The following is an 18346-nucleotide window of genomic DNA, read 5'->3' as shown; positions in this document are numbered from 1 at the left end:
GTCCTGTGGGGCCGGGAGGGGCGGCGGGGTACCCACGGGGCTGCGGCGTTCCGCGGTACCGCGGGGTGCACGCGGAGACGGGGCAGGGGGCGGGGCATGGCGAGGGGGCGGGGCGATATGCGCGAAATGGGCGTGGCTTATCATAAGGGGGCGGGGCCTGAGGGGGGGCGGGGCGGTGACGCGGCGCGCCGTTCCCGCAATGGCGCCGCGCCCGACCGAACTGTACCGGGCGCCTTTTCCGCTCTACACCGTGCGGTTGCACCCGCATCGCGGCCTCGCCATCACCGCTGGAGGCGGAGGAGCGGCCAAAACCGGGATCGGCAATGGAGTGGTACGGTGCTGCGCGGCTCCGGGGGGTGGGGAGGGTTGCGGGGCTCCCCGGGCGCGGGGCTGAGCGGCGGTGTCCCCGCAGCACTTCCTGCAGCTGGAGCAGATCGGGGGGCGGCTGAGCGCGTCGCTGCTGCACTGCCACGACACCGAGACCCGCGCCACGATGAGCATGGCGCTGAGCGGGGACTTCATCGCGGCGGGGCAGGACCACAGCTGCCACATCCTGCGGCTTTGCGTGCGGGCGGGCGGAGCAGGAGGCGGCGACGGTGAGCGGGGATGCGGGCGACGGGTGCCGGGTGCCGGGTGCGGAGCGCTCAGCCGGCGGCTCTCCGTCCCCTCAGATGCGGCGGAGAAGGGCCCGCGCAGAAGGAAGGGCGCCGGCCCCGCGGAGCGCGGTGAGACGCGGAGCAGCGGCGAAGAGGTGACGGTGGAGAGCCTGCACCGCGTGCGCACCGACTTCAGCCCCGACGCGCTGCAGAAGGCCGTGCGCTTCAGCGCCGACGGCACGCTGCTCGTCACCGGCGGTGCCGACGGATTCCTGCGGCTCTGGGAGGTGGGAGCGGGGCGGGAGGGCCCGGGGTGGGTCACCTATCGGGGACCGGCTGACGGCCGCCGCAGTTCCCCAGCATGAAGAAGGCGCTGGAGTTCAAGGCGCACGATGGGGAGATCGAGGACATCACGCTGGGCCCCGACAATAAGGTGGGTGGGGGGGCGCGGGCTGGGGGCACAAAGCCCACAAGGCCCCGTGAGCCGCAGCCGTCGTGCGCCCCGCAGGTGGTGACGGCGGGACGGGACCTGCAGTGCCGCGTGTGGCAGCGGGACCAGCTGGTGACAGGGCTGCAATGGAACGAGAACCTGCCCGGCATCCCCAGCACCGCGTACCGCTACCAGGCCTGCCGGTGGGTGCGGGACTGGGGGTGGCTCCGGGGCTGTGTCGTAGGACGATGGCGGTGACCGCACGGGGTCGCCCCCTGGCATCACGGTCGCGGCTCATGTCTGCTGCCCCGTGCCAGCTTCGGGGCGGTGGAGGACGACCGCGGGGCGCTGCGGCTCTACACGGTGCAGGTGCCCCACAAGCGGGAGCGTCGCCCGCCGCCCTGCTACCTGACCAAGTGGGACGGGGGTACCTTCCTGCCGCTGCTGACGCGGCCCTGCGGCTCCGAGGTCATCTCCTGCCTCTCCGTCAGGTATGTGAAGAGGTCCCACCCCTTCCACTCCCCCCATCCACTCCCAGCCTCGCTCACTGCCCCCCTCCCTGCAGTGATTCGGGCACATTCCTGGGGCTGGGCACCGTCACTGGCTCTGTCGCTGTGCACATCGCCTTCTCGCTGCAGGTGAGTGCGGCACAGGGAGGGCACAGGGTGGGCACGGAGGGCCACCCCACCTCGTGCGTGTCCCCCTTCAGAGGCTGTACTACGTGAAGGAGGCACATGGCATTGTCGTCACCGACGTGGCCTTCGTGCCTGAGAGCGAGCACGGACGGGAGCTGTTGGCAGGGAATGAGGCTGCGCTGCTCAGTGTGGCCGTGGACAGCCGCTGCAAGCTGCACCTGCTCCCTGCCCGCCGTATGTTGTGGGGCTGTGGGGTCGGGCCACCCCCCAGGACCCCACCCTCACTCGGCCTCCTCTCCCCCCCCAGGGTCGCTGCCCGTCTGGCTGCTGCTGCTGCTGTGTGCAGCGCTCATCGTGGGTAGCATCGTGCTGCTGCAGATTGCCTTCCCTGGCTTCCTCTAGGCACCCTCCCTGCTGCACTGGGGGGGGTAGATGGACCTGGCCCCGGGCACACTGTGGGAGTGGGACTGCCTTGGGATGCAGCACCAACATGGTGAAGGGACACAGCGTGCCAGTGGCTGGCCTGGAGCTGCTCCTTGGCCCTTCCATTAAATCCAGAGTGTGAAGGTATTGTCTGTGCTGGAGCTGTAAGGCTCTGGAGGCCTCCCCGTCTGCATACTTTACCCTCTGTGCCCTAGTGCTGGGGTTGGGGGATGATAGGAATGGGGCTCTAGGGGTAGAAGAGGGGTCAGTAGGGAGAGAAATGGGTTTATTGGGATTTAGAAGGGATTCATGGGGGACATCAGGTGCTGAACCCCTCCGCAGCCCCCCCTTCCTGCAGCCCCCTCAGCTCCTCTCCGTGTTGGAACACAGCAGTGACAAACTGCAGGAAGAGGCGCTCCATGAGGCCTCCGTGCCGTGGCAGCAGCCCCTCCAGGAATCCGATGTGGCCACCGCACGATGTTACCAGCAGTGCCACGTGGGGCAGGTGCCAGGCGGCTGCCACGGGGATGGCTGCAAGGGGACACATGGGTCAGCTGCCGGCCCCGCAACACCACAGGGGTGGGCACGGCCCTTCCCAGCCCCACTCACCGTGCAGGGGGGAAAAGGGGTCGTCGGCAGCATTGAGGCACAGCGTGGGCACACAGATGCGGTGCAGGCTGCTGGCAGGGCTGGCAGCACGGTAATACTCTGTGCAGGAGCCGTAGCCAAAGGCCAGAGCGGTGTAACGCTCATCAAACTCCCGGATGGTGCGTGCCTGGAGGTGAGGGGAGGAGCAGGGGGTGGTGGATGGCACTCAGTGCAGGGGGAGAGGTGGGGGCACCGGGGTGGGTGCTACCTTCAGGATGTGCTCCACGTCCACCGTGTCCCCGATCACCGCGCGGTGCCTGCAGGGACCCCAAGTCAGGGCAGGGTGATGCCCACCTCCCCCCGGCCTGCAGACTGGGGTCACGGTGGTGTGACCCCCCCCACCATCCAGGTGTGCCCCCACCTGCGGATGAGGTGCCGCAACCCGGCAGCCAGGCGGCGGTTGAAGAGCCACGTGTTGAGTGGCTGCTCCAGCGACACTGTTGTCTCCATGGAGTCCCAGCATGCAGAAATGGCCATGGCGGCCACCAGCCCTGCTGCGTGTCCCGCCTGTGCCAGGTAGTTCAGCACCTGCATCCTGCAGGGGAGGGGGCGGGGATGGGGGGGTCTCCTATGCCACCCCCCGACCATCCCCCCTTCTTAGTGCCATACCCTCCCAGTGATACACCGACGGCCAGCAGCGGGGCATGAGGGTACTGGTGGTGGATGTGCATGATGGCCGTCTGCAGGTCCTCGGTGTTGCTGGCACAGAAGGTCCTGGGGGTCTGGGAGAGGCAGAGCTGTTTGAGGCCCCGACGTGCCCAGCTATCGGGCAGGGACCTGGGTAGGGGCCGGGATGGGATCTCACCAGCAGCTCTTCACCGCGGCAGCCACGGTTGTTGAGCACGACGGCCCTACAGGAAGGAGAGCAGCATCAGCAGGGGCGGTGGATTGACCCTCCCCCCGCCCCCAGCACTCACCTGTACCCGGCACCGCATGCCTCTCGCACCAGGTGCAGTATGTAGGCGGCCTGACTGTTCCCTGTCAGCCCCGGCAGCAGCAGCACCGTGGGGCATTCGGCGGCGCTGCAGTCATCGGCCCAATCCAGGATGAGCTGCCCGCCGTCGGGCGTGCGGATGGCCTCACTGCGGGGCGGAGATGCGGACAGGGGAGCGCCGGCCGTGGTACCACCCGTCCCGTCCTCACAAGTCCCACCCCAGGCCCATCGCTACCCACTCTTTTCCATCTTCGATCCCTGTCCCCACCTGTTCTGTCCCATCTTCCGCCCCCGTTCCCACCCGTCCCATCCCCAGTCCCACCCTCAGCCCCGTCCCCCCTACCCCCACCCACCCCAACCCGTCCCGTTCCCCCGACCCCGTCCTGCCTCACCTGCGGTACCCGACGTGAGGTCGGCTTTGCAGCAGCGCTCTGCTCACAGTCTGCAGCCGCCCCCCGCAGCACCACGCGGTGGGACGGAACGGCTCCCGCACGGCCGGGCAGTGCCGCCGCAGGAAGGAACGAAGCCCCGGACCGCCGGCAAGCAGAGGCGGCTGCGGGGAACGGCGCGGGGATCGCGCCCAGAGGCAGCCGAGCAGCGCGGCAGCCGCCGCCAGCAGCAACAGCGGCGGCGGCAGCGGGAGCAGCACGGCGCTCCCCGGCCCCTCCGCGCCCATCGCTGCCGGGATCGCCCGGCCCCGCCCCCTGCGTGGCCCCGCCCACAACCGGGCGGGCGTGGCTCCGGCGGCCATCTTTGTGCCGGGCAGAGCGGCGGACGCCGGTTAACCCCTGCGCTGCCGGCAGAAGTGAAGTCTCCGGGCGCGGCGAGGCGGGGCCGGCGACGTGGCCCGGGGCGGGGCGGGAGGGGGACACCGCCGTGTTTGCGTGCCCCGGGTAGTCCGTGTGCGGGTGGCAGTGTCGCCGTGGCCCGGAATACCTCCTCGAGTGTGCGTGCGTGGCGGCTCCACGCGTGGGTCCGCTCCGGCATCGGGATGAGAGCCCCGCGGGCGTCCCTGCCGCCGCCGCCGCCGCTGCTGCTGCTGCTGCTGCTCGGCCCCGCCGCCCGGGCGGCTCCCAGGGACGGGGTGCTGCGGTACGGGATGTGGGCGAGGAGAGTGGTGGGGCTGTGCCGGTGAAGGGTGTTGTGGTGCGGGATGACAAGGTGCGGGGATCACACAGGTGCGGAATTGCACAACGGCACGGTTTCACGCGGGGGTTACACAATTGCGGGGTTGCACACCAGGTGCTGAGGGTCGGAGCCGCGGTGCGGGGGCAGCACAGGGGCTGCGAGCCAGGTGGTGGTAAGAGGTGCCGCGGTAACCTCCCCCCCCCCATATTCCCCGTCCAGACCTGAGCCCCTCGCGGCCGTGGGGACGGATCCCGGCCCCGACCCGCTGAGCCCAGATCTCCCCGCTCTGCAGTGAGTGCCCGACCATGGGGCCAGAGGGTTCGGAGGAGGGGGTGGGAGGATGGCCGGGGCACTCGGGGACCCCGTGATTGGTTGCAGGGCAGTGGAGATACGGGGTTGGGTGGCTGCGGGACCGGAGAACCGGGTCTGGCCGTGGGACGGGAAAGTGCGTGCTCCCCTCCCAGGCCCTGCTGTTCCCAGGTTGCTGCGTAGCGCTGTGCGGAGTTTGGGACCGCCGCAGCGAGACGCGGACGAGATGACAAGGGAGCAGGGTAAGGCCGTGCGGCAGGAGCGGGGAGAGGCGGGCGACCGTTTCTTGGTGGGCCGAGTATCAGCCCCTCGCCTTGTGCCCGCAGCTCTGCTCTTCCTCTTCGCGATGCACGACCACGACCGGAGCGGGCAGCTGGACGGACTGGAGCTGCTGCAGCTGCTGGGGGCGGTGCTGACCCAGGGGGGCGCGGGGCGGCCCAGCTCCGAGGCGGTGCGTGCGGGGGTTCGCGCCCCGCGGGGTCCCTGCTCTGACCTCTGCTCTCACTGCGTACCCATCCATTCCCGTCCGCGCAGGTGGCCGCGCTGGTGGACCGAGCTCTGGAGCAGCGGGACCGCAGCGGAGACGGACTGCTGGACCCCCCCGAGTTGCTGCTGCCCGCCCCGGCACGTGGACCCCCGCGAGGAGGCGACGCTGCACTCGAAGGGAGGGCAGAGGGGCACGCTGGGGAGCAGGAGGGGATCCCCGCGGTGGGGGAGGAGACACTGGGGGAGAACGTGGGGGCGAGCAGCCCCCAAGAGGGACAGGTTCTGCAGGGGGATGGCGACGTCCAGGCAGAGGAGCAGGGAATCCCCGAGATCGGAGCCCCCTTGGAAGAGGACAAGACGGCGGAATCGGAGACGGCCATCGAGGACAGAGAGCCCCGGGTCGAGCCCTCCGAGGCGCCGGCATCCCCTGCCTTGGGGGATCCCAGGGAGATGTAGGCGCGAGAAGGGGCTGCGGGCGGTTCCCCGCCTCACGGCTGTGGGGGCTGTCGGAGCTGTCGGAGCTGAGGGTCTCCCCACGCGCTTCCCCCGTCGCAGTGGGCTCGGTGGCGAGGGGAGGGGGGAGTCAGGACACGCGGGTTCGCGCTGTAACGCGGGGCCGAGGAATACAGCCGCTGCCGCCCACAGTGTGAACAGAGCAGGGGGGGCACGCGGGGGCTGCGGCAGGAGGCGGTGGCGGGGGTCCGCGAGCTTTATTGGGCGCGGGGCGGGGGGCACCGCGCGGCTCAGACGATGCCGTCGTAGCCGTGGATCCCGCACTTCTTCCCCGCGATGCGGCAGCCGAAGGTGAGAGCGTCCCGCAGGTTCTGCCCTGAGGGGAGAGTGACGGACACGGGGGGGCCGTGAGGCGCCGCGGGGAGGTGCGAGGCCGAGCCGTGCGGAACCGCTGAGGCCGCGCGCACCTCCTGACAGCGCGAAGATGACGGCGGCGTTGAAGGTGTCTCCGGCCCCCAACGTGTCCACCAGCCGCTCCGGTGGGAACGCGTCGACGTGCACCAGGGTCCCATCCGGCTCCAGAGCGTCTGCGCCCTCCTCGGCCCACGCGCAGATCATGATCGCGCTGCGGTGCTACAGCTGGGGCGGGGGCAGGCGGAACCGCACCCGCAACCGCGGCTCGCCCTTCCCACCCAACCCCACGCCGTCGCCGTCCCGTCCCCGCGCCTTACCCTGGCCGCACGCGGCCCCGCAGCCCCCGCAGCGCCTCTGCCGCCGTGTTGTAGCCGAAGTGCTTGGCCAGGTCCTTGCTGATGAACACCTGCGGGGGGCGACGGGCCGGCGTTCCTCTGCGCCCCCCGGGACCCGCTCGACTCTCCCAGGCCCCTTTTCGAGCCACACCCCCGCGTGGCCACGCCCCCTCCCACCTGGCCCCGCCCCCTCCCCAATCGGACCAATCGCCGACGGGGCGTGGCGAAGTGGGCGTGTCCGGGCCGTACCACGTCGCCGTGCGCCAGGAGCGGCAGGAGTTCGTCCCGCGGCTTCTCCACCTCCACAGACGTGCGGATGCGCTGCGCGGGCGGCAGCGCGCTGTTGTGTCGCTCCACGCGGAGAATCATCCGCTCCTGCTCCGCCGCGTTGCGGGCCTGAAGGAATAGCGGGCGCGGTCACGGCGAGCCACGCCCCTTTCCGAGCCCTCCCCGCGCCGCCCCGCACCTCCCAGTGGATCCACTTGTACTGAGCCAGGTCGACCCGCGCGAAGTCGCGCTCGGTGACGTCGGGCAGGTTCCTGCGGGCGAAGGGCAGCCCGAAGCCTCGCCTCTGCCCCGGGCACCGGGCGAGGTGCCCCGGGCGGCCGGGGAATGATTAACGGAGGCCGCCCTCCGGCCGTCCCGAAGCCCTGCGGGAACTCCGCCGATCACGGCGGGGACCGGGATCCCGGGGGGAACACCCACGTGTCGTGCAGCACGATGGTCCGCGAGCCGCTGGCGGCGCTGACCACGCAGCAGGCGCAGGGCACGTCCCCTTGGGGCTGCCAGGCAACGTGCGTCACATCCACGCCGCGGCGCCGAAAATCCGCCACGATGAAGCTGGGGGCACATACGGGGTCGGGGGGCGACGGGAGCAGCGGGGCTGCGGGCGCCCGGCACCGCGTCCCTCCGCTCCCCCACCCGCCCCGCCGTCCCCACTCACTCTGCCGCGTGCCCGGGTGCCAGGGAGCCCATGAAGGCGCAGGGAGCGCCCAGCAGCGCCAGCACCGTGCACGAGTTGGAGGCGTTCCCCCCGCGCTGCCACCGCTGAGTCAGGCACCTGCGGGGCGCGGGGTCAGCGTGCGGGACGCCGAGCGGGACGCTCTGCGAGGCGCCGCGCGGGGCGGTACCTCGTGTCGGTGTCCTCGGCCGGGTACGCGTCCACCACGCTGATCACGTCGAGGCACACCAGCCCCACGCACAGGATCCGCTTCTCGCCTCCCGCCCCCGCCGCCATGCCGCGATCCGCGCAGCGCTCCGCTCCGCTCCGCTCTGCCCCGGTGGATGGGGGGATGGGGGGTGGCACCCCGTAGGCTCCGCCCCGGTGGCCTCACGCAGCCCCGACACCTCGCACCGCCGCCGCTCGCCCGCGGCTTCCACCCGCACGGCCCCGCCGGCAGCGCGGTGCTCGCGGGATGGGTGCGCGGTGCGTGCAGGACGGGTGCGGGTCGCCGCAGGGTGGGTGCGCGGTAGGTGCGGGAGGGATGCGCAGGGCTCCGGGCGGGCTCGGTGCGCGGTGTCTGCAGGCACGGGTCAGCACGTGCCCGAGGAGAGGCGGGGCGGGTTAATGTGTCACCGCGCGGGGTGCGGGGCGGTGCGGCGTCCCGCGGGTGGGAGGAGTCGGCGCTCAACGAGGGGTCTGATGTGGGTAGGGGCCCTGCGGGCGGGAGGGCGCCGCGGGGCTGTGTCCGCAGCCGGGTCCAGGCGGGGTTGGAGTTGTGATGCCGGTGGCCGAGAAGGTGGGGTGAGCACCGCGTCCCCTCCCATCTCATCTTGTCCCATCCGGCGACCTTTGCTCGGGCACAGAGCGCCCTCAGAGCCCTCCCCCTGCCGCGGAGCTGTTCAGAGACCGCCTGTGCCAGGTGGCCCCGTGCCCAGAGCTAACGTTCCCCGTGCCTCGGGGCCGTTCCGCAGCCGCTAACTCGGGGGTTGTCTCCGGTTGACCACGCCGTCCCACTTTCGCAGGGATACGCGATGAAGCGGTGGCTGCGGGATCGGAGGCTGCAGGAGCGGCGCGCCTTCCTGCAACGCGCGATGCGGGGACCGGCCGACAGCGGGGACCTCCGGGACGCCGAGCCGCCCGCCGGCTCCCCGAACCTCCACGGCCCCGTCATCGTGCCTGAGCCCCTCTCGGGCGACGCCGCCAAGCCCCCCCCCGACCCCCGGAACTCACTCGCAGAGGTACCCGGCGGAAAGAGGGGGGACGGGGGGGAAGCCGAGGTTGGGGACTGCCCCACCGACGTCCCCGTGCCCGCAGGGACCTGGCCCTTACGGCGGAGGCCGTGCGGCGCAGCGACTTCCTGCGACGTTTGGGAGGGGGCCGCCCCGAGGCTCTGGCGTGGAGCTTCGTGACTGTGAGACGCGAGGACGGCGACGCGGTGGTGGCCGAGGGCGGCGAAGGGACGGCCATGAACATCGTGGCAGGTGAGGGAGGGCTGCGAGAGCCGGGTCGCGTCGCTGTGTGCGCGCCCAACGTGCGAGGCCGCCGCCCGCTCGCCCCGCAGCCCCGCAGCCCCGGGCGCGCGTGTGCGTGTGCGTGGCTGCCGCGGTGCACGAGGCCGCCCGCACCCCGCAGAGGGACGCCTGAGGTGACCCAGCGGGGCCGGCAGCTCCGCACGTTGAGGCCCGGGGACGTTTTTGGCGAGTTGGCAATCCTGTATCACTGCTCTCGCACCGCCACCGTGCGGGATAAGTGAGCTCCTGCCCGCGTGCCCCCAGCGTCCGGCCTCTCTCCCCCCGGCACCCCGCTTACTTCGTTTTGCCCCAGCGCTCGGCCCCGTGCGCCTCTGGGCCATTGACAGGCAGCGGTTCCGTGCCATCACAACCGGCAACGCCCGGCAGCGGCGGGCCGATGTGCTGCGGGTCCTGAGAGTGTGAGTACGGCGTCTGCCGGTGGGGAGGGACATCGAGTGCGGGAGGGGTGCGGGAGGGGTCCAGGGGAGATGTAGGAGAGACGAATGCAGGGGGATGCGGGAGGGATGCAATGGGAATGCAGGGGGGATGCAGGAGGATGCAGGAGGGATGCAGGAGGGATGCTGGGGGATGCAGGGGAAATGCAGGAGGGATACAGGGGGTTGCAGGAGGGATGCAGGGGGGTGCAGGAGGATGTGGGAGGGATGCAGGAGGGATGCAATGCGGATGCAGAGGAGATGCAGGAGGGATACAGGGAGAATGCAGGAGGGATGCAGGGGGATGCAGGGAGGATGCAGGAGAGATGCAGGAGAGATGCAGGAGGGATGCAGGGGGGATGCAGGCAGATGCAGGAGGGATTCAATGGGGGTGCAGAAAGGATGCAGGAGGGATGCGGGGGGTGGTGTAGGGGGGCTGTAGGGGGAATGCAGGAGGGATGCAGGGGGGATTCAGGTGTGCTGCAGCATGCACAGGAGCTGTGCCCTCCCACAGGGTGCACTGGCTGCAGGAACTGTCGGACAGCCACCTCTCCAAGCCGCTTGATGCCATGGAGGAGGTACAAATGCAGGTGGGGGCTATGGGACAGGGCCCCCCACACAGCACAACCCTGAGCTTCTGTGTGCCCGTAGTGCTCCTTCACACCCGGCCACCTCATCATCCGCGAGGGCGACGAGGGGCAGAGCTTCTACATTATCCTGAAGGGCGAGGAGGTGCTGTGCTGTGGGGCAGTGCCATGGGACAGCGCTGGGTCTCTCTCACCCCGCTCAGCCCCACATCCCCACAGGTGCAGGTCAGCCGGCATGAGGATGGGCAGAAGAAGCTGCTGCGGGTGCTGGGTGCAGGTGAGCAGTGAGAGCAGAGGAGCTCTCACTGCTGCAGTAGGTGCCCTGCAGGGCCACAGGACAGCACATCATGAATGCATGCAGCTCTCGTGCACACGCATGCACTGGCTCTCACGTGCACAGAGCTCTTGCACATCCGCTCACATCCCCGTGTCCTTATGTCCCCATGTCCCCATATCCCCATGTCCCCATGTCCTCAGATTGCCGTGTCCCCGTGTCCCCATGTCCCCACGTCTCCGTGTCCCTGCGTGGCACTGATCCTTGCTCTACCCTGCAGAGACTTCCTGCAAATCATCCCCTTCTGCCCCCACCACGACTCAGATGTGCGAGTGTCCTTGTGGGGACGCTCTGGCCCCAAGGTCCCCATGTGCATCGTTGCCTGGGTGGGTGCTGGGCACAGTGACGTGGCACCAGCAGCGGGTCCTGGACTCTGCCCTGGGAACACAGCACGGCCCCGGTGCGTGCTCAGCACAGCCTGTGTGCTGCCCTGTCTGATGGGTCCAGAACTCCAGATCCCAGAACCCACCCCGTGCCCAGAGCCATGCTGTGTGGCTCTAAGGGTTGGAGGGGGGGTTTGAGCTGGGGCTGCTTCCATTTGCAGAAATGTGTCTGTAACAGAGGTGCCAACCCTGACGGAACCCAGGTGGTCAGTGTGGGATGGATGGGATGGGGGTGGGATGGGTTGGAGGCAGGAATAGGGATGGGATGGTAATGGGGACAGGGATGGGGAAAGGATGGGATGGAAATGGGGATGGGGATGGGATGGGAAAGGGAAAGGGAAAGGGAAAGGGAAAGGGAAAGGGAAAGGGAAAGGAAAAGGGAAAGGGAATGGGAATGGGAATGGGAATGGGGATGGGATGGGATGGGATGGGATGGGGATGGGATAGGATGGGATGGGGATGGGATGGGTGGGGATGGGGATGGGGATGGGGATGGGGAGGAGAGTGGGATGGGAATAAGAATGGGGATGGGGACAGGAATGGGGATGGGATGAACTGAGAATGGAAATGGGATGGGGATGAGAATATGAATGGCATGGTAATGAGATGGGGATGGAAATAGAGACAAGGACAGAAATGAGAATGGAATGGGATGAGGTAGTGATGGCGATGGGGACAGGCACTCTGGGTGCAGGCACTGCAGGGCAGTGTATTCCCCACAGGAGCTGGGGGTCCCCCCACTTGCCGCAGCCCTGCCCAGCAGTGCAGCTGGAGGAGCTGGCAGCCATGCACTACGAGGAAGGGCAGAAGCAGGGGCAGCTCGTCATGCTGGGCACCGGTGGCTTCAGCAGGGTGGAGCTGGTGAGAGCCATGCCCATCCTGCGGGGTCCCCACGGTGCCATCCCTGTCCCCATTCTGATGCCCTCCGCCAGGTGCGGTGCCACAAGCAGCTCTTTGCACTGAAGCGGATCCGCACATGCACACGGGGAGGAGGGTGCTGGCCGCAGCCACTGCCCCTTCATTGCAGGGTGAGTGCTGGACCGGGGGCTGCGTGGTGCCGGGGGGAGCTCTGTGGGGCTGGGGGGGCTGTGCGGGGCACTGAGCTGCTCCCATTCGCAGGTTCTTTGGCTCCTTCCATGATGCGCAGCACATCTACCTGCTGCTGGAGTTCTGCCAGGGAGAAGAGCTGCGGACCAAACTGCGTGAGGTGTATGGGGCTGGGACACGGGGTGGGCAGCCATGTGCTGCAGTGCCAGGCAATGCTGTGCCACGCTGTGTGAACGCTGGTCCCGCTCTGCTGCAGGCGCTGCTTTGAGGAACCCCTGGCTGTATTCTGCACTGCTTGTGTGGTGGAGGGCCTGGAGTACCTGCATGGCCACGGCATCATCTACTAGGACCTGAAGCCTGAGAACCTGATGTTGGACCAGCTGGGTTATGTCAAGCTGGTACCAAGGCTTGGGGGCAGCACTGAGGGCCCGTCCTGACACTTGTGTGAGGATGTGGGCTTGGGGGGGCTGAGGGCTGCTGTGCCGCAGGTGGACTTTGGCTTTGCCAAGGAGCTGGAGCATGGGGAGAAGACATTCTCCTTTTGTGGGACACCTGAGTACCTGGCGCCCGAGATGCTGTGCCATGAGGGCCACGACTTTGCTGTTGATTTCTGGATGCTGGGCATCCTGGTGTTTGAGATGCTGGTGGGCAGGTGAGCGTGTGCCTCGGGGCTGAGCCTGACCCACCCCCCTGGCCAGCTGTGCCAGCACTGACCCCCAGAAAGTCTACAGATGCATCCTGGATGGCATCTTCTCCTTCCCTGCCTTCCTCAGAGAGGCTGCCTGCTCTCTCATTGCCAAACTCTGCAGGTCTGGCTCCATCCCCATCCCCATTCCCCCCTGCCCCCCCCCCAGTCCCATCCCATCCCATCACAGGAGGCACCCAGGGCAGCACCTGGGGAACACAGCCAGTGATATCCGTGGCATTAAGAAGCACAGGTGAAGGGACACAGAGGTAAAGGGAGGCATCTCATGCCACCCTCTCCGTGGCCCTTCCTGCAGCCCCCCCTTTCCCCAGGTGGTTCAGCGCCATCCGGTGGAAGCGACTTGCACTGCAGCAGATGGAGGCACCCGCTATACAGCTACTGAAGGAGGTGGGGATGGAGTGTGGGGTGGGGGACGCTGGGGGGGCCGGGAGCTTGGCACTGAACCCACCATCCAGGGCCCCCCTATGCCAACTTCAAGCAGTTCTCGGTTGATTCGACATCAGTGGAGGATGAGCTTTTGGGATGGGATGAGCAGTTCTGATGGTAACAGGATCGTGGTGGGACCCGCTCTGGAGGGGCAATAAAGCGACGGGGCAAGGAGGAGGCAGGAGACGAGGGTACAAAACCCGGTGTCGCATCTTTATTGGGCGGGATGGGGGTGGGGGGTGGGGAGGGAGGGAGGCGCAGGGCAGGTGGCAGCGTGGGCACGGGGACGGGGGGTGCCGATAAATAACGGGGTGTGGGGGGGTCTGCGTGGCGGGGGTCCTTACAGGGTGTCGTAGAGCAGCGCAGCGCTGAACACGGTGAGGGGTTCGTCGGGCGCGTGGGCCAACCGCCCCGCCACCAGATCGACGCACAGCGTCTCGCCTGCCTCCAGCGGCACGATGAGGCTGAAGACCCCCAGCGAGCCAGGGCTGGGCTGCAGCTCGGCTATGGGCTGGTTCTCCAGGCCCTCGGGCTGGAAGCCCCCCGAGTCCAGGCGCGCGATGCCCTGGTTGGAACGCGACAGCACCGCCTCCAGCTTCTCACCCTTGTGCCCCGTCAGCACCGCGCTCACCAGGTAGCGCCCGCTCACCGGCGCCGTGAAGGTCCCTGGGGAAGATGGCAGTGAATGGCGGTCCCCACGGTGCCACAGGGACGAGATCAGCCCCGTGGCCTTAATACGCTCCTAACCTCCCCCTCACAAGCCCATCCTCCCCCCTCCTCACTCACCCGTCTCGGGGTCGTAGGCTCCGCCGTCGTTGAGCAGCACCCTGTCGAAGGGCACGGTGCCCGGCTCCGTGCGCTGCGTGCTCAGGGCGGCCGAGAAGGCGATGTGGGGCACAGAGCCCGGCTCCCCCACCGGGCCTGGGCACTGTGTCAGCACGGGGCCCTCAGTGCTTTCCATCCCCCATCCCCCCCCACCCTGTACCCCCCTACCTCTCTCTCCTGGCAGACCTGTAAGAGAAGGGATAGAATGGCACTGTGGGCACAGCCACACCAGCACCGGGCTGCGAGGCCATGGGGGCTGCTACCTACCTGGGGCGCCCACGGGGCCCTGCTCTCCATCCTTGCCAGGGGGCCCGGAGGGGCCAGAAGGGCCCATCTCCCCTGGGGGGCCCATGGGGCCGGGGGGCCCCGGGGGACCTGGAGAAAATGGAGAGTGTTAGGGACCTTCATTCCCATTAAGTGTCCCCACACACCACACCCTTTGTCCCCACTGCTCGTGTCCCACACACCCAAGCTCACAGGCCTCAGCTACTCATCCCCGTGCTCTCACATGCCTCTACTCCCGATGCCCCATAGCCATGTCCCCATCCCTCAGCCCCACGGCCACGAGCTCTGCAACCGTTTCCACATTCCGTCCTCAAAATCATACACCCCCCACTCGCGACACGGCCCCACTTTCCCTAAACCCGCCTCCTTCACCTCCTTTTCCCCATCCCGGGGCCCACCTCTTCCCTCCTTACATCCCCATTCCCCCATCCCCGCATCCCTTTTCCTCCCCCCCCTCATCCACGCCCTCTCTCCCACCCTTCCCGCAGCCCCTCCCCCCGCAACCCCCGCACCCACCGGCCGTCTGCTGCCTCCCTCCGCCGAACACCTCGCTGCGCAGCTGCTGCACGCTGCCGTCGAGAGCCGCGAACCGACGCGAGAGCTGCGCCTGCAGCTTCTCCAGCAGCGCCTCGTGGGTGCGGCCGGTGCCGTTCAGCTCCCTCACCGCCCCCCACAGCCCCGCCACGTGCCGGCTCAGCCCCTCCCGCACGGCCCGCAGCCCCCCGGCCACCGCCTCCAACTGCTCGCAGACTCCCTCCAGTTTGGCCACGCGCGGTTCCAGCGCCTCCCCGCACTCCACCGCGCTCTCCCCGCGTTCCTCGCTCCACGTCGCGCGTTCGGCCGCTTCTGCCACGAGGCGGTCCAGCTCGGCGGTGAGGCTCTGCCGGGCGGCGCTCAGGTCCCGCAGCCTCGCGTCGTGCTCCTCGGCGGTGTCCTGCAGGCCCCGCACGGTGCCGTTCAGCGCCCCGAAAGCCAGCAGCGCGTCCGCCAACTCCGCCCGCAGCTCCCGCAGCTCCCAAGGCGCGGCGCCGCCTCCGAACACGCTGAAGCCTTCCAGCGGCTCCTCCTCGTCGCCGAGGTCGGCGGGCTCCCGCAGCCGCGCTTCGTGCTCCCGCAGCCGCCCCTCCAGGCCTTCCAGCGCGCGGCTCAGGTTGGCGACGCGGCCCCGGAGCGACGGATCCCCTTCGGGCGGCCCGGCGGCGCGGGACGCGTTCAGCCGCCCCTCCAGCTCCGTCAGCCGCCGCGCCAGCGCCGGGCCCGGTCCCTGCCCCGCTCCTCGTGCCGTCTCCAGCGCTCCCACGCGGCGCTCCAGCTCGGCCGTGCGCCGGAGCAGCTCGTCGAGGGGCGCGGGTGGAGCCAGGCGGGCGCTCAGGGCGCTGACGTGCTGCTGCACCGTCTCCACAGCGTCGCGGTTGCGCTGGTCCACTGAGCCCACCAACTTCTCCAGCGCCCGCATGCGCTCGCGGTCCTCCGCCTGCTGCCTTCGCAGCCCCTCGGTGCCGGCCGCACACGCCGCGCACATCTCCCGCAGCCGCTCCTCCTCCTCCGGCGACGTGACCCCCCCCGGGACCCCCTCTCCGCCGGCGCCGTCCCGCGCCGCCTCCAGGCGCTGCAGCCGCTGCTGGATGTGGACGAGAGCTTCCCGAACGTCGGGGGGAGCGGCGTCGGCCGGGGGGGTCCCGCCGTCGGCCCCGCGGCGCGCGTCCCGCAGCTGCTTCTGCTGCTCCTCCAGCTGCCGGCTCAGCCGCTGCACCGCGTCCTCCAGCCGCCGCACCTTCTCTGCCTCGTCCGGGCTCCGCGGGGCCGCCGCACCCCCACGCCCCCCGCCTCCCCCGCCGCCCTCGCCCCCCAGCCCGCTCAGCGCGCTGCCGAAACCGGAGAGCGTGGGGCGGCCGGGCCGGGGCCGGGGGTGAGCGGTGGGTTGAGGGGAGCCCGGCTGCGGCCCCTCGGAGCAGTCCTCCCCCGAGTAGCCCTGGCAGCACCTCCACTCCAGGTCCGACACCGTCTTCTGGGCCACTTTGTAACGGGGCCGCAGGAAGCTGCGGTACCTGCGGGCAGAGCGGTGAGGGGTCCTGCGGCCGCTCGTACCATCCCACCCCAGCGCCGGTCTGCGGCTCCGGGCTGGGAGGAACGAGATGCTACGCGTGGCTACGGGACTGTCGCGCAGCCGGACGCGTTGCCGCCACCCATCGCCTCCCCCTGTGCGGTCTGGAACCCCCCCTCACATTCCACGGCTGCCCCATTAGCACGGGCGGTGCTCCCCGAGCCCCCGCATCGGTGCGGTCCGGGAAGAGCCGGGTCGGGGCAGGTCAGGCGCCGCTGCGACCGCATTCTTGCGAAAAAGTAAACAGCGCTCCCAGAGCGGATAAACACGGCGGCCGGCCCCGAGCCCCCCTCCTTCCCTCCCAGGCCCGCGGCACTCACGCCAGGACGCGGGGACACTGCAGCTGCCCCCAGGCGCACGGCTGGAAGTCGGCCTTAACGAAGCTCTCCACGCCGTCCTCCACCACGCAGCTCACCGTGCGCGTCACCACGAAGGCACACCAGTTCCTGCGGGGAGGCGGTCGGCAGCGTAACGGCACCCTCGGGCTCTGTACCCCCCCCGCCGCCTCCCCTTACCCTCCCCCCTCCCCGGTAGCACCGTCACGGCCCGGTGCTGCGGGTTAATGGGCCGCATCCCGTCCCACCGACGCCCTCTCCCGCCGGTGCCCGCTCCGCAGACCCGGGAGCGCACCGCAGCCGCGCTCGCGGCCTCGCGCGGGGATTGGGATGGGGAGGCAGAGAAGCCCGACCCCGAGGTGCCCCCAGGTGAAGCCGCGGCGCTGCGGGGACCCCGCTGACGGAACACACAGCCGCGCGGTGCGGGCATCCGCCGGTGCCATCCCGCATCGGGGTTCTGCCGCCCCGCGGCCGACTCTCAGGGGCTCATCTCACCCCGGAGCCCGTAAGCGAGGGGCACAGCCCCCGCCCCATCCGCCCCCGACGGCACACAGCCGGGATGAGACCCGCGCCCCCGCCCCATCCCACTCGAGCGGTGAGGAGGGGCTCTGCCCCCCACCCCCTCCCCGCCCAGGCTCCGGGCAGGGCCCCCCGCCCGTCCCCCGCCGCAAGACCCCGGCCCGGCCCCGCGCTGCGCACAGCCATATATGGTCCGAGCCCTGAGCGGCCCCCCCGCCCCCCCCGGGCCGCCCCACAGCCCCGCGGCCGTTCCCGGCAGTCCGGCTGGTTCCCCTCAGCCCGCGGCCGGATTCCAGCTCCTCCCCGGGGGCCGCCGGGAATTCCTGCGCCGAGGGCCCCCCCCGCTTCCCCCGCACCTCCCCCCCATCCCGGGCCGACGCCGCCCGCAGGGCTGTGCCCGCACCCCGGAGCGGTGGGGACGGGCGCAGTACCCGCACCGCGAGGATGGCGCTCCGCGTCACGCAACCGCGGGCACGGGTCGCGGTGTACCCCCGGGTCCCCTGGCCGCGGCCTCACGGCCGCAGGTGAATGCCACCCGGAGCGGTGCGGGGCCGGGGAGGCAGAGCCCGCGTTCCCCTTCCCCGGCTCGGCCCTGCGGCGATATCCCACGCGGAACGGGGTCCCGCGTGCCCCGCTCATCCGAGGGGCCGGCGCCGGACCGCGCTGCAGTCCCCACACCCACTCCCGCACGGCTCCGCTGCTGCGGTGCTGATGTGGCTGCGGTGAGCGGAGGACCGCAGCTCCGCACCACCGGACCCCGCAGCAGCCCCACCGCCCGCATGGGGATCCTGCGGTGCGGCGCGAGGATGGAACCTCCCGGCGTCCCGCATCCGGCGGTGGGCCAACCCCGCCGCGCTCCCGCACACCGCTCCCCTCAGCCCGCAGCCCCCGCCCCGCGCCCTCCACGTGCTCCTCCGCTGCGGGAGGACCGCGCCGAGCCCCGCACCGCCCCGCAGCCGTCGGAGCGGCGCGGCGCGGGACGGGTCCTACCTGTGCCTGCTGGCGGCCCGCGCGGGGCTGTGCGGGGCAGCCCCGCCGGTGTAGAGGCTGTAGCGCGGGGGGAAGTTGGCGGCCAGGGCCTGGGCGGCCACGAGCCACGGCCACAGCCACGGGGCC

The 18346-nt window shown here is 70.2% G+C and overlaps 7 protein-coding genes across 9 annotated transcripts; 4 read left to right on the top strand and 3 right to left on the bottom strand.

Annotated features, from left to right (window-relative positions):
* Nucleotides 1-181: 181 nt before the first annotated feature.
* On the top strand, nucleotides 182-2231 carry PREB (prolactin regulatory element binding). Its single transcript, XM_042826024.1, has 9 exons — nucleotides 182-331; nucleotides 413-596; nucleotides 672-883; nucleotides 949-1029; nucleotides 1105-1229; nucleotides 1344-1517; nucleotides 1592-1664; nucleotides 1736-1895; nucleotides 1969-2231. The coding sequence occupies exons 1-9, from the start codon at nucleotides 200-202 to the stop codon at nucleotides 2061-2063; spliced, it is 1236 nt and encodes a 411-aa protein (XP_042681958.1). The 5' UTR covers nucleotides 182-199; the 3' UTR covers nucleotides 2064-2231.
* Nucleotides 2232-2349: 118 nt separating this feature from the next.
* Nucleotides 2350-4417, bottom strand: ABHD1 (abhydrolase domain containing 1). Its single transcript, XM_042826023.1, has 8 exons — nucleotides 4059-4417; nucleotides 3650-3814; nucleotides 3538-3583; nucleotides 3342-3454; nucleotides 3094-3267; nucleotides 2941-2989; nucleotides 2694-2859; nucleotides 2350-2615 (listed from the first exon to the last, which is right to left on the bottom strand). The coding sequence occupies exons 1-8, from the start codon at nucleotides 4415-4417 to the stop codon at nucleotides 2404-2406; spliced, it is 1284 nt and encodes a 427-aa protein (XP_042681957.1). The 3' UTR covers nucleotides 2350-2403.
* A 240-nt stretch (nucleotides 4418-4657) lies between these two features.
* On the top strand, nucleotides 4658-6213 carry CGREF1 (cell growth regulator with EF-hand domain 1). The gene is made up of 5 exons (XM_042826036.1): nucleotides 4658-4758; nucleotides 5014-5085; nucleotides 5275-5345; nucleotides 5430-5554; nucleotides 5638-6213. Exons 1-5 carry the CDS (start codon nucleotides 4658-4660, stop codon nucleotides 6043-6045), a joined length of 777 nt encoding a protein of 258 aa, XP_042681970.1. The 3' UTR covers nucleotides 6046-6213.
* Nucleotides 6214-6284: 71 nt separating this feature from the next.
* KHK (ketohexokinase) lies at nucleotides 6285-8085 on the bottom strand. Of its 2 annotated transcripts, none has more exons than XM_042826032.1 (8): nucleotides 7922-8085; nucleotides 7735-7851; nucleotides 7497-7631; nucleotides 7258-7330; nucleotides 6969-7187; nucleotides 6774-6862; nucleotides 6510-6667; nucleotides 6285-6418 (listed from the first exon to the last, which is right to left on the bottom strand). In XM_042826032.1, the coding sequence occupies exons 1-8, from the start codon at nucleotides 8026-8028 to the stop codon at nucleotides 6333-6335; spliced, it is 984 nt and encodes a 327-aa protein (XP_042681966.1). In that variant the 5' UTR covers nucleotides 8029-8085; the 3' UTR covers nucleotides 6285-6332. The 2 variants fall into 2 exon arrangements, with proteins under 2 accessions (XP_042681966.1, XP_042681967.1); XM_042826033.1 differs by having other exon boundaries at nucleotides 7041-7187; nucleotides 7922-8082.
* On the top strand, nucleotides 8012-12389 carry LOC122164220. Its single transcript, XM_042826031.1, is given in 13 exon segments — nucleotides 8012-8075; nucleotides 8078-8535; nucleotides 8757-8936; nucleotides 8938-8972; nucleotides 9049-9215; nucleotides 9559-9664; nucleotides 10194-10257; nucleotides 10331-10543; nucleotides 11145-11189; nucleotides 11706-11844; nucleotides 11916-12011; nucleotides 12103-12190; nucleotides 12287-12389. Coding segments are annotated over 13 exon segments (1731 nt in total). The 5' UTR covers nucleotides 8012-8026; the 3' UTR covers nucleotides 12378-12389.
* A 208-nt stretch (nucleotides 12390-12597) lies between these two features.
* On the top strand, nucleotides 12598-13351 carry LOC122164222 (cGMP-dependent protein kinase 2-like). Of its 2 annotated transcripts, XM_042826034.1 has the most exons (4): nucleotides 12600-12682; nucleotides 12762-12839; nucleotides 13048-13123; nucleotides 13192-13351. In XM_042826034.1, the coding sequence occupies exons 1-4, from the start codon at nucleotides 12603-12605 to the stop codon at nucleotides 13318-13320; spliced, it is 363 nt and encodes a 120-aa protein (XP_042681968.1). In that variant the 5' UTR covers nucleotides 12600-12602; the 3' UTR covers nucleotides 13321-13351. The 2 variants fall into 2 exon arrangements, with proteins under 2 accessions (XP_042681969.1, XP_042681968.1); XM_042826035.1 differs by lacking the exon at nucleotides 12762-12839 and having other exon boundaries at nucleotides 12598-12682.
* A 63-nt stretch (nucleotides 13352-13414) lies between these two features.
* EMILIN1 (elastin microfibril interfacer 1) lies at nucleotides 13415-18339 on the bottom strand (the record flags this gene model as incomplete). Its single annotated transcript, XM_042826026.1, has 7 exons — nucleotides 13415-13828; nucleotides 13949-14083; nucleotides 14156-14173; nucleotides 14255-14362; nucleotides 14789-16320; nucleotides 16697-16822; nucleotides 18221-18339. Coding segments are annotated over 7 exons (2364 nt in total), but the record flags the coding sequence as incomplete, so codon positions are not given.
* Between the last annotated feature and the right edge of the window lie 7 nt (nucleotides 18340-18346).

The sequence above is a fragment of the Centrocercus urophasianus genome, unplaced genomic scaffold, assembly GCF_019232065.1.
Source record: "Centrocercus urophasianus isolate 14NV4802_14NV808 unplaced genomic scaffold, USGS_Curo_1.0 seq_258, whole genome shotgun sequence".
NCBI lineage: Eukaryota > Metazoa > Chordata > Aves > Galliformes > Phasianidae > Centrocercus > Centrocercus urophasianus.
Note: the sequence above shows the minus strand (reverse complement) of the source record. Positions and strands in the feature narration are given on the sequence as shown.